Here is a 12995-nt window from a genome sequence, read left to right as displayed (position 1 = left end):
CGTCGTTCTTCCCCATCCTCACAAACGTCACATCGATTTTCTAGCCCCTTTTCTTCACACTCTCAATATTATCCTTATTATCAACTCTGAACTCTCATCCAACAACATCACGGCGGATTTCTCTGCACTTTAGACTTTGGAAGATGCAATTGGAACAACCACACGGAGTACATGCTCTTTTGCGTTATCAGATGCAGTGATTCCTGACGTGATGTGCCGTTTTGTTGTTTTGTTGCTTAACGCATTCAACGTGTTACATTATCAAGCATGACAACATGCGTCGCGTATTGCCGAAGAGGCTAACCCTTTGTCTGGAGTCATGGCTAGTAGTGTGAGACGTGTTGCTGGTTGTGGACCACGGTCTTATGTATGCATTGAATGATTATGATGTGTTGTTGTGATTTGTCGGCACCTTCGTTAGGTCTTATGTTTCTATTGTGACTGATGACATGAAGGCCAAGAAATCATCAAGGCAATCCAACCAGCAAACGAAGCACCTCAAGTAATCACCAGTGCAACAAATACGGAAGGTGTAAAGGTGTAAGCAACCTGATAAGAAAACAGAACGTCATTCTACTTTTGATGTTCGAGAGAGTCGCGCTTTTAATTGGAGATTCACAAGTACAATGACAAGCAAAACAAGAAACAACCAATGGATCAATAGTAGTAGTGATAGTTATAGTTGACTTGGGTAGTTTATATAAAGAAACTGAGCGTTGGTGGTAGATACATCATATACAAAGAAAAGCGATGATTATTTTATTGTTTATTTGGAAGATTGGTACTTTGTGACGGCCTTGGTTCCTTCTGAGACGGCGTGCTTTGAGAGTTCACCAGGGAGGATGAGACGTACAGAGGTCTAATAGATGAGATAATATAATAAGTAAATGCTTGATAAGGTGTAATACGACCAACGACAAGTAACAGATCAAGACATACTTGGATTTCACGAGAAGAGATGGTTGATCGTTTGTTGTATGAAGCCAATTTGGAAGCTTCGGTGGCGATACGTTCAAAGATATCGTTGACAAAGGAGTTCATGATTGACATTGCCTTGTTTGAGATACCAGTGTCTGGGTGGACCTGTTTCAAGACCTTGTAGATGTAGGTGGAGTAGGTCTCCTTCCTGGCCTTTCTAGGCTTCTTCTTGTCACTACTGGTAGTCTTCTTTTCAGCAGTCTTTGCTGGCATCTTTCCTGCGGGCTGAGTGATGGATGCATGTTAGTTACATGTAGTGTGATGCTGGTTGGAATGTTCAAGTAATAATAACATTGGGTGCATACCTTCTTTCCACCGGTTTCCTTTGGAGGCATGTTTTTTATATTACTTGATTGGGGAAAGTAGTGGGATAGAGTGGTTGTTGATGGCGTTTGATAACTTGATATGAATTTTGTTAGAAGGGGAAGGCAGAGTATTTATAGTCTGACAGGCTTTGCAAAGTGGGCCATTTGCCATCAAAACAAATCATCAGGATGTGCGCAGTCCCTTGCATCTCATTGGCTGAAATTCCTCTAACATCCAGATTTTTGTTTACGTTTCACTATGCACTCTGGCTTTGTAAACAGGGGTCCTCGACAAGTATATAAGCAAACGAATCGCCCACTCTCACATCGCCATACAAGCAATAAGCAAGCAACACTACAGACTACAACTCTCTTTACTACAAAGAAAACTTCATATAAAATGGCTGGAGGAAAAGGAAAATCTGCAGACAAGTCCGCCAAAGCTACCAAGTCTCGATCATCTCGTGCTGGTCTCCAATTCCCTGTTGGTCGTATCCACCGTCTCCTCCGTAAAGGAAACTATGCTCAAAGAGTCGGTGCTGGTATGTACTATTTAATCTTGTCTTATCCTCATCATGTTATATGCGGTTTGTTGTTTCATGCCAAACATCTTACTCAAACATTCAACTCATGCAGGTGCTCCCGTCTACTTGGCTGCAGTGCTCGAATACTTGGCTGCTGAAATCCTTGAATTGGCCGGTAACGCTGCTCGTGACAACAAGAAGACCCGTATCATTCCTCGTCACTTGCAACTCGCTGTGCGAAACGATGAAGAATTGAACAAACTCTTGGGTGGTGTTACTATTGCTCAGGGTGGTGTACGTATACTGGATCGTCGTTATATCGTATATTTGAGCTTGAATCTCACCCGGATCATATCACAACAGGTCTTGCCAAACATCCACGCCAACTTGTTGCCAAAGAAGACTGCCGAACCCACCACTGGCAAATCAAAGAAGGTAGATTCATTGATGTCATCGTGATCGATTTAATCATCATCAGATTCTAATTCTTTTCCACTTCCAACTAGTCATCAAAGAGCGACGAATAAATCTCATGACCGCAACCACACACACACCATTACTTGTATTCAAACTAGTTGAAACTACTCTCTCGCCCTTTGTTCTTATATGTGTATATATTTACCAGTAAAAAAACACCAAATATACAATGCTTGAAAAAATAATTACTATGACCTTTGTTATGCAAGAATGATTTGGCAATGAAGTTGGGCTGAACTATGAAAAATGAGGGACGTTTGGATTGATTTGAGTGCTTATGACGCGTCTTGGTATGTAGATGGGTATATAGAACAGTGGATCTCCAAGCATTCACTACATCGTTTTCATTCGCCCAGAACCAAAACATTTCATCGGCCTGGAAGGAGAGAACCAGCTGATGATGCATTGGAGGATATCTATACTGCTAGCTCTGGCTATATCGCTGGTCGGCAATCTACCGGCTGTCCATGCCTCCAAAACTCTGCAACTCGCAGATATTGTCTTTACCATCAACAAGGGTGGTGACAATCAAAAGATAACTGAAAAGTGAGTACATAATTTACGTTGAATTTATTATAGCTTGTTGGAGGCTACTGCCCTCTCCTCCTCTCTGTTTGAAACATCAGCATCTAAAACGTCAAAACATCAAAATCTAAATTTCATTCAATTCCGACCTAGTCTCAAATATCCAGCAAAGCTCCCATCCACACTACCAACCATAAAAAACACCGATACAGTAAAACTATCATTCACAGCTTCATTCTCTGATGGGTCGGCATTGCCGGGTCTGCATCAAGCTGTACTGTCATTGCAATCTACGGATCCTGTATCGCGTGTTGCTACTCAAATCGCTACGAAATTGGATGTAGCTTATGCTTGTGATAAGGGCCGTGGTGCTTCGTATTCGGTCTCTACTGTAAGTCATGCTGGTGATGATGGCAGTTGATGGTTTTGGGTGTCTGAGGATTTGTGGAAAATGTCAAAGGAACGTGGAGATACAAACTAGTGCAGTCGGTTCTGCTGTCGTCGAATCGTGGATTACGAATAGGCAATAGCAACAAGAGAAGAATTGGGCAATCTCGATTAGCGACTCTGCTAGTCTCCTCCAGCACCCTCAACGTTTGCTTTGCTGACCTATTCTTCCACGTAGGATTTTGGAACTCAGGATACCATCGACGCCTTCCTAGCCCACTCTGGATCATACGATGCCATCCTCTACATTGCACACTCTGAATCTTCAACCCCATTAGCATATCCAATGGGAAGCATCAGAATCAACTTTCCTATAAACGCACAAGTGTCTATAAAACCATCCATGCCTGAATCATTCCGTCCTGAAAAGGAAATTCATCATATATTTAGACTGCCTGATAAACAAGCTCCAAAATGGTTGTCTGGATTGTTTACGATCCTGGTGGTAGTGCCTTGGGTTTTCTTGTTGGCTGCTGTAAGTAGTGGTAGTTGTTATAATGTGTGCGATGAATGCTTGTGTCTTGCTATCCCATGTTTGACTTCGGGTTTTTCCTGGAGCGGTGCCATCTCACATCTTCTTTTTCTGTAGTGGGGAATACTAGGAGCAAACATTAGCAACGCATTCGAACCAAGTACAATTGTGCCCGCAATTGCCTTCTTTGCATCTCTTGGTGGATGGGTTTACTTGATGTACATGTATTGGTTGAAGCTCAACATGTTTCAATTCCTGTATTATGGAGGTCTGCTGGGACTTGCTACATTTGTTGTTGGAAGGAGAGCACTTGTTGATAGGGCGCAATTGCGTCTCAAGAAGGGTTATTGAGTGGCAAGAGCTGTTGAGCTGTTTGTATATAGAGAGGGTGAGCAGAATAATAATCAAGATGCAAATCACATGAAGAGATTATTTGGTGAGGGCCATGTTGTCAACTTTCGGTTGTCTCTTTTTGCGCCAAACCAGATGAAATGAAACTGTCATCGCAGTTGGTCTTGGCAAAACGGCCGTGGTGATTCGTATTCGGTTTCCGTTCTAAGTCATGTATATCCTTCAGGTGCTGCACGAGAAGTGAGCGTGGTTCAGCGGAAAACGAAGATGGAGCTGAGATGCAATTTTGGAACAACGGGTTGAATCGTGAAAAATCTTGTCTTCTGGCTCGTTGAATTGTGAATCAGAGACGGACAGCAAAAAAAGGCTTCAGGCGAGGTTGGCGGATGCCTCTCCTGGTCTCCTTCGAACTCACTTTAAGAAGTACCGCTGTCAATATTTCCTCACGTTTGCCAGTCCTCTCGTACGTGGTGGATGTGTTTTTACTTTCTCGATGTCCATTGGTTGAAACTCAGCATGTTTCAATCCTATATTGTAGAGATCTGTTGGGACGTGCTACGTAATGTTGGACATAGAGCTCTTGTCGCTAGGGTGCAATTGCGTCTCTGTAGGGGTTTTGAGTGAATGGGGAGGCAAGTATTGTTTTGTATAGAAATAGAGAGCGTTCAGGAATAATCAGAAATGAGCATGATTAATGGCTTGACGTTAAGACCATCGTGGAAGGATAAGGTTTCCTTTTTTTCGCCAAATCAAATTGAACATTGCGTGTACAAAAGAGACACAGTATCTACTTGGATAGATGTATTCAAATCAAACCTTTCGTACTTCTTAACAAGTACAAATCACAGGGACACGAAGTAAGGAAAAAGGAATGAGGAAACTGAATGTATGAGCCGGAAAACTTGGCGCATGAACGTTCTGAACGTTCTTTGCTTCGTTCTTTAGACAGCAGCGGTAGTATCTCCATGCTGGCTACCACCAATTCTCGATGGTCGAGCACTACCAAATCCCGAAGGATGTGGATAGTCTTCTGAATGCACTTCAGTTGCTGTCTTGATTGTAGTACCAAATTGTAAATTCGCAGCTGCACGTAACGACATGGTGAGTACAGTCACAGGTGCATCAAATAGTACTGGTGCCGTTGTGCTTTGAAGAATGAGAAAAAAAATTGACAGTAAGCCGATCTATACTGATCTCACATCAAGTTCCCAACAATTGTCTTACAAGATGATCAAAAACTTGAGCAAAAGATCTAGTGAGAGACTCGTCCAAATACAAAAATACACGACCAAGAATTTGAATGGTGTTGCTTGGACCACGGATGGTCTTTTGGAGAGGGCCGACGATGTGAATGGTGGTGGTGTGTTCCGGGATAGTGCTGGCAGCATGGCTTGGTGGAGGGATTGCTTGTGCGTGAGGACTTTGCGGATGAGATTATAGTCGCACGCCACAGCAAGGGCTTCTGTTGTGAAGATCTACGAGGAAATACGGGGGGTTGAGTTGTTGAAGAGTAGTTGGTATAAGGTATTTTGAGAATTAGAGAGAGGAGTGAGAGTTCATACCATTGCAACTAATGAGAAAGTCGTGGATGTTAGTTGTTTGGTGGCATCGGTTGATTCGAAACCCTTGATTTTCTACTTACAGATAAGTGGCTCGAAAATCGTATAAAACATGGGATCGACAAAGAGAGGTATTGGTAGATTAATCTAATCAAGACAACAAACAGATTTATGTACCTTAGGCTTCGAATCACCACAAAGAGTGTTCTGTCACATCGGTACTTACGTATGTCTTGATCAACAACCAGTATGGAACCATGACTAAAACAGGCAAAGAATACAGCACAAGACCAACTCGATTGAAAACTTCAACTTTTGGTGCCAATGAGGACGATGAAACGATGAATCGGATTAGTGAGCTGTGGTTTAAGATCGTGAGTCCAAACTGTTTTTGAGACAATAAAGGAAAGATGATATGAGACAAAATACGATGTAACGACTAGAATCGACTCGCCAAGTGGAAAGAAGTTAGAAGTACCTGCCCCATATTTGCTTACCAAAATGAGAAAGTACATCACAACGGAAACGGACGTCGCAGCTTTGGAGATGTAGCCAATCTCTGTTCTGTATCCAGTTAAGATGGTGATATCTAGGAGGTCATTGAATGAGCCACCAGAAAACCAAAAAGAGTAGTTGCATGCTCGCGTATCGGGCACTTACCGATTGAGGCCAACAACATAACTAGCGCTAACGTTTTCTGCCTTTCAGCGTCACTTAGAAACATTTTTGATGGATTTGGGAGACCGTGGTTGAACAGAGCTACGAGAAAGAGAATAAAGCAAGGCTTGATTAGATAAGTTGTTGATGTGCGTCACCGGTCTTAAGATAACACACTCTGTAAGTTAATGACAACGTTGGCGCCCAAGATTAGACTACCAGCAATCTAAGGTTGAAGCGAAGGAACTGTTCATCTCATGATCGGAGACACCGCGCATATTTTGTGCTTAATGGTAAATCAGAATGTTTACACACAAACATACCATTGGAATAGCGATTGATGTTATGTCAGCCATGCTGTCTTGTGTAGAGGTTCTGAGCAGTGGGATCGGACCGTCTTGTTCAATTTAGAAATCGAGAAATCTGTTTGACGGTAACAAACGTTTAGAATTGTATTCGGGACTTGTTCCTGCCAATCATAACAAGGGAATTGGGGATGTGGACGAGGGCAAAAGAACCTGAAATTTTCGTAACGGAGATTTTGGAAATTGTTGGAGTTTTGATATTGACAAGTGCTTGCTAATCAAATAACTTCGTGTAGGACTCTCCGCTGACTTTGACGGAACTTCTCAAACTGGGTTTCCACCGAATTCAGGTCATCAGCAATTGGGTACTGCAAGCATATGAGAACTTTTTTCGTGTGAGATGTCTAGTATGAGCACTTCTGCGTACGTTTGTCACTTTGATTCGCAGTTCGACATTTTCTCCACAAAGAGTCACTGCATCAGTATACTCAGAACAGAGTGAGCATGAGCAGCATCAATGGCGCGTAACTTGGGTCCTGAAACAGGTACATTGTCCTTCAAGTCACGTAAACTGTCCTGGAGCCTCGTCTTGGATTCTTGAGTCTTGAATGTTTTGAAGGCGGGTCAATGGTCGAAGGTCGAAGTAAAACTTGCTACGATGGACAGAAGCCACGACCACAAATGAATTTTCTTCTCGGTCTGTGTATGCTTGACTTTAGTATTCTCATCACAACCTTCAACTCACCCAAAATGGACGCAATGACAGAGAAGGGACTCTCGTTGCCTATTGAAATAATGGAAAAGATACTTGAGTAGGTAGAAATTGATGGATTTATGGATGCAAAGAGTCTTGCTCAGGTGGCTCTGGCATCAAAACATTGGAACGAAAATTAAAGTCGTTCTTATTGCTTTTGATTTAGCAGTGAGGTTGTTACCGTGCGCCCATGCTACCGTTAAGTGATTAGGCCCTTCGAAGACTGTGCCATCAATCGCCTCTCAGTCTCATGACGACGTTTGTGACGTTTGCTACCATAATTTAGACATGTTTCTCGCCAACTCAAAGGGACTCGGTCAAGATGCTTTAGAGCATGTCAAGACACTGGAAATTCGCGGAATACCTGCTTACCGTCTTACCGTGCTAATACTCTGAACTGTGACTGGTACGTTGAAAGAGTCGCGTGTACTTCACTGTGGGTTGTATTGACAGATACTTAGTGATTCAAAACTATAAGTCTGCTTACAGTAATTGACCTCTCTGTCTCAATGAGCGACGTATCTCTCTCCTTATAGAACGTGGCATTAGTGTACGCCACGTCACAATGAATGACTACATCGTCGACATGTTGAAACACGCTTGAGGTCTCAAGAGTATTGCCCTAACTCTCCAAATGGATGCAGGCGAACCTCTAGATGACGGAGCCGCCCGTTTATTTGCCACTAGGAACCCGGACTGCCAACTTGCTATCTTCCTCACTTACACGCTAGCATCAGCTACAATGTTGTCGGCCATCCGGTATACAAAAGTAGACAGCTGCCGCGCCGCATATGCTCCGGATCTCCAACCAGCTTTACTGGCTCCACGGGCTTCGAGTATTGAAACTCTGAAATCTTTCTCTGTAGTTGGTAGTGAGGATGATGTACACTTCTCTGCAGATTATTGGGACTTGTCACAGAGTACGTCAATCTTAAAACTATGAAACTTTCTATCGACGGTGCTTCTTTGGAAGATAGTAGGGCCGTTATCTCTTTAACGTCACCAGCAGCCAAATCTAAACTTGAATCTTTGGCATTTGAGAGTATTGAGGCTACAGATCGCCGTGCAACGGTCACCACCAAAGTCATTGAACGCCATGCGTCAACACTTCGTAAATTAGAAGTAAATTCCCATATTGTATTCAGTCCGCTACCGACATTTACAATCCCGAATGTTCAAGACTTGACGGTACCACCCGATAAATCACAGGCTCTCCATATATTATCTAGATACGGTAGCCAGATCAGGGATCTCTATATGCCCAAGCGGGAGCACGGTAACTCTCACAATTTGGAAGTATTAGTAGATTATTGTACAAATCTGGTATCCGTCAATCTTCCGCTGCTCGCTGATCAGCGCAGTATCGATCTTATAGCTACGAGACTCGGCAAGCTTCAGTATGTTGCCTGTAGTGGTTTGTACATTTCGAATGAATTGGCAAACCGTATTGCCAGTACACTACTTTAAACAAATAAGATAACTCTATGTAGAGAGATATTGGGACATTGATCTGTTCAGAGACAGTGCAATTTGCCCCAATCGAGAAATAAAAATAAACATAGAAGGAGTGCGAAATGTTAACGATTACCAAGCTTAGTGCGCCAATAGAAATTGTAGAATGAAAATGCTCCTTCAGAGCTTTGGGTCGCCAGAATACGGTTGTTGGATGTTGTATGTCTGGAAAAAGGTTCCTGCTAAACGACAGACAGGAGCGAAAGATTCACGGTCACACTAGAATGAGCAGCGAAACTGACGCGTATTTTTAAGCTTGGAAAGGAGGCATAGTTTTACAAATCATGTGAATCATCCTCGAGTTTTGCTTCATACGGTCCTGTTCATTTGGGAAGCTTTGAATGTCGAGGTGCCATGTCATACTCTTCAGAACTCTTTGTATTCACACTTTGGTAAAAAACATGATACAAGGGTTTGGTACTCTCATCAAATACAAGGAGCACGCCAAACCCCTTTCCTGTTTACAACTTTTGGGCATGATTTAAACGCTAACTGTTGGGTCATCCGGTTGAGTAGCAAGAATCTTTCCTGGTGAACTATTCCATCTTGTTTGACGCGGCGATTCTAATTGAGGTGCTTCTGTTGCTGACTTGATTGTGGTTCCAAATTGTAGATTTGCGGCTGCCCGCAGTGACATTGTCAACATAGTCACAGGTATGTCAAACACGACTGGTAAGGGTGTGCTTATTACGGAGACAGAGAGCAATCAGTAATTTGTTCATAACTAACCCTGAAAGTCCCAAATTCGAAAACAGTCTTACAAGATAAGCAAAAACTTGAGTATGATATCCAGTGTCAAACTTGTCCAAATACAAAAGTATACGGCCAGTAATTTGTATGGTGTAGTTTTCACTAATGAAGATCTCCGACCTTTAGGCGAGAAAGTACTTGTACCCATGGCGCTTTGCAGCAATTGCTTTTGTGCGAGCACTTTACGAACGAGTGCGTAATCACACAATACTGCAAGTACTTCTGTTGTCAAAGCCTAAGTCATTGTGGTGATGGAAGTTGGTGAAATAGGTTTACCAAACCAAACGCGTCGAAACATAATTAGTACCACAGCAACTAACGAAAGTATTGTGGGCGTTAGCGACCTCCTTCCTACCGGATGCTTCAAGATGGAGTTCTTTTATAGAGTACTTACAGAAAAGTGGCACGTATACATTGTGGAAAATTGGAACCGCGAAGACAGGTATGGGCAGAGTAATCTGTTCAAACGCCGAGAAGACATGAAGAAAGTAACAGTTATTCCCTCTCATTGTGAATGAATCATTCATACAAACGTACGTCTTGCTGTAGCAAAATCCAATACGGAATCATGACCACAAAAGGCAAAAAGTACAAGACAAGACAAATCCGATTGACTAATTCAATTCTTGGTGCCACTGATGCAAATGACACATACAACCGGACTAACGAGCCGTGATTCAAAATCGCGAGTCCAAACTACAATTGTTGAGAAAGAAGACATGAGAAGGTCAGAATATCTTCCAAACAAGAAACAATGCAATATTGCATACCAGAATCAGAAAAGCCATTAGAATGCCGACGGCATTGCTCTCCCTTATCATGCTGCTTCCCGTATATCCAACCATGATGGTGACATCTAAACGTCACGCCGAATGAGCCGTTAAGAGCATAAAGGGCAAAAAACTTTAGCCCACATACCGACTGAAGCCAACAACATTACCAGTGCTAGGGTTTTCTGTCTCTCTGCATCGCTCAGCAACATTTTGGACGGACTTGGTAAACCATGGTTGAAGAGTGCTGTGAAAGAAAAACAAGGTCAGTTGACTCAACATACGTGTTTGGCTTGCAAAGACAGAGCTTCACACTTTGCAAATTGATGACAAAACAAGCTCCCAGAAACAAGCAATTCCCCATCTAAACAATAAGAGGAACGTTTACTAGTTGACATGACCTTCTACGAACCCACACGCGAATTTACCACTATTGTTAGAACTGAAGTGAAGTCCGCCATTCTTGTCTCGAGATTTTGACCAGATGGTTCAAAAATTACTGATCAGACACATGGTTCCAAGTTCAGGAGAAAAGGTAAGCTCCCGGTCGGGAAATTAAAATTAGGGTAAAAGGGGGCGAAATGTCAGCGATCACAAGCGTCAATGCGCTGATAGTAAGTATCGAATGAAGATGCACTTTGAGAGGTTTGGGTCGACGGAGTACGGAGAACAGTCGTCGAATGTTTGAAAAAACGTCTCTGCTCAAAGACACACGAGAGCAAAACATTCCCAGTAACAAAAGATTGAGCAGCGGAAATGACGCGTAATTGGTGGCTTGACAAGAATGCATCGTTTTTCAAAATCATGTGAATCGTCCTCGAGTTTTGCTTCGTTCTCTTTGGTTAATCGAATCCTTTCACACAAACGTACCATTGGAACAGCAACTGATGCTGTGTCACTTGCCATTGGAATAGCAGCTGATGCTATGTCCGCCATTTTGTAGCGTTTCAAGATTCTGAACAGGTGGACAGAAGCCTCGAAATGGGGCAACTGTTACTTTGGCTTCCGATAGCTTTGTCTAGAAAGTGCCGAACACTTAGTGTATGTGTTTGTTGTGCTGTTCCGTGTAATCAAAGTATCCAATCTATCCGTATATTATATCTGCGTGTGCAGGAGCAAACCTAAACAAGCTTTTGCCGTAAGAGCTATCTTAAAATCGTGTTGTGGACTTGTTTCTGCCAATCATACGAAGAAAACTGAGGATTTGAAGAGGATGATTAATACTCAGATTGTTTCAGTGCCGCAAATTTAGCGATGTGTGGAGCTTTGACTTGGTCAATAATGGTGTGAAAGGTTGGGACTGAAAGGGTAGTGACTTGGTCATAACTGGTGTGAAAGGTTGGGACTAAAAGGGTAGTGACTTGGTCATAACTGGTGTGAAAGGTTGGGACTGAAGGGGTAGTGGTGCTTCCTCAAACGTCTCGTGACATATAACGTTTGATCAGAATGCTTTGAGCCGTTCCACACATGCGAAAATGAAGAAACAATTAATAACAAGATTACTAGGTCGGTCTTGGATTAAGAGCAGGAGCGTCGACGCTCTCGCCAACGGTTTCGCGAGCGAGGATTTGGCTGATGGTAGATTTCTCCGAAGATTGCCTGGTTTGATTTGATAAAGGAGCTGAGCAATACATCGAATCGAGAAATACTATGACGGTCTTCAAGCTCTTCTTATACTACACGAAAGACGAGCAGTTCCATGTGATATGTCACCATTATTCCACAGATCAACGGTTTTCTCTGCAAAAGAACCAGTAGCATCACGTCCACAATGGATTTTGGATTCATCAGCATAAATGACACGTAACCGGATTGTCGAAAACAGTAAATTGTCTTTCAAATCACGTAAACTGTCGCTGGGGAGCACATCTTGAGTTTTTAATGTCTTCAAAGGTGCCGATTTCAAAGGAAAAGGGAATATGACGATAGAGAGATAGAGAGAGCCATAATCGAATGGAATATTGTTCTGACATCTTGAATCTTGTCTTGAATTCTTGACTTGACCAATTTCTCATTTCAAATCACAATAGATGGCGGAGATGACAGAGATGCCAGAAGAAGCAGCCATGCTGCCCTCTGAGATTATTGAAAAGAAACTCGAGTACATAGAAAATGATGGATCTATGGATGTTAGGAGACTTGCTCAGGCAGCAAAACAGTGGAATGAATGTGTAAGAATTGTTTGAGGGATCCAAGTTTGACGATTTAGGACGTGAAGTTCATAATTATCTTACCTCAATAGGCTCTTCGAACACTCTATAAGAAATTACAACGTCTTCATGAAACGTCACCAATCGACAACATTTGGACAAGACGCGTTGAGCACCTAAAAGTATATGGCATCGGAGTCGCTGACGCTTTGGAATGCTGCAATTGGTAGACTGCAGTAATTTTTAAGGTTGTGGTTGTCATCCGACTTACTGGTTTCCCAACCCATCGTTTACAAAGTGTTAATGCCATCTTCCTTGATAGCGAACGGATCGCTCGTCTCATGGGACGATGCGCTTCTACTCGCCATGTTGAAATTCGAGACTACATATCCAGTATGTTGCAACATGCTTGAAATGAAGACTCGATACATCTAGAGAGTGTTGAAGAGGACATGGAGG

The 12995-nt window shown here is 42.7% G+C and overlaps 3 protein-coding genes across 3 annotated transcripts; 2 read left to right on the top strand and 1 right to left on the bottom strand.

The window, feature by feature from the left end:
- Window positions 1-766: 766 nt before the first annotated feature.
- On the bottom strand, window positions 767-1313 carry SmJEL517_g03526 (uncharacterized protein; the record flags this gene model as incomplete). The annotated part of the gene is made up of 3 exons (XM_031169454.1): window positions 767-859; window positions 940-1203; window positions 1284-1313. The coding sequence occupies 3 exons, from the start codon at window positions 1311-1313 to the stop codon at window positions 767-769; spliced, it is 387 nt and encodes a 128-aa protein (XP_031024538.1).
- A 370-nt stretch (window positions 1314-1683) lies between these two features.
- Window positions 1684-2334, top strand: SmJEL517_g03525 (uncharacterized protein; the record flags this gene model as incomplete). The annotated part of the gene is made up of 4 exons (XM_031169453.1): window positions 1684-1825; window positions 1920-2101; window positions 2171-2242; window positions 2314-2334. The coding sequence occupies 4 exons, from the start codon at window positions 1684-1686 to the stop codon at window positions 2332-2334; spliced, it is 417 nt and encodes a 138-aa protein (XP_031024535.1).
- Window positions 2335-2684: 350 nt separating this feature from the next.
- Window positions 2685-4079, top strand: STT3 (dolichyl-diphosphooligosaccharide---protein glycotransferase; the record flags this gene model as incomplete). The annotated part of the gene is made up of 4 exons (XM_031169452.1): window positions 2685-2830; window positions 2963-3200; window positions 3435-3731; window positions 3846-4079. 4 exons carry the CDS (start codon window positions 2685-2687, stop codon window positions 4077-4079), a joined length of 915 nt encoding a protein of 304 aa, XP_031024536.1.
- Between the last annotated feature and the right edge of the window lie 8916 nt (window positions 4080-12995).

This window comes from Synchytrium microbalum (assembly GCF_006535985.1).
Source record: "Synchytrium microbalum strain JEL517 chromosome Unknown SmJEL517_scf0019, whole genome shotgun sequence".
Lineage (NCBI taxonomy): Eukaryota > Fungi > Chytridiomycota > Chytridiomycetes > Synchytriales > Synchytriaceae > Synchytrium > Synchytrium microbalum.
The sequence above is the reverse complement of the archived record's forward strand: the minus strand, read 5'-3'. Positions and strand labels throughout refer to the sequence as shown.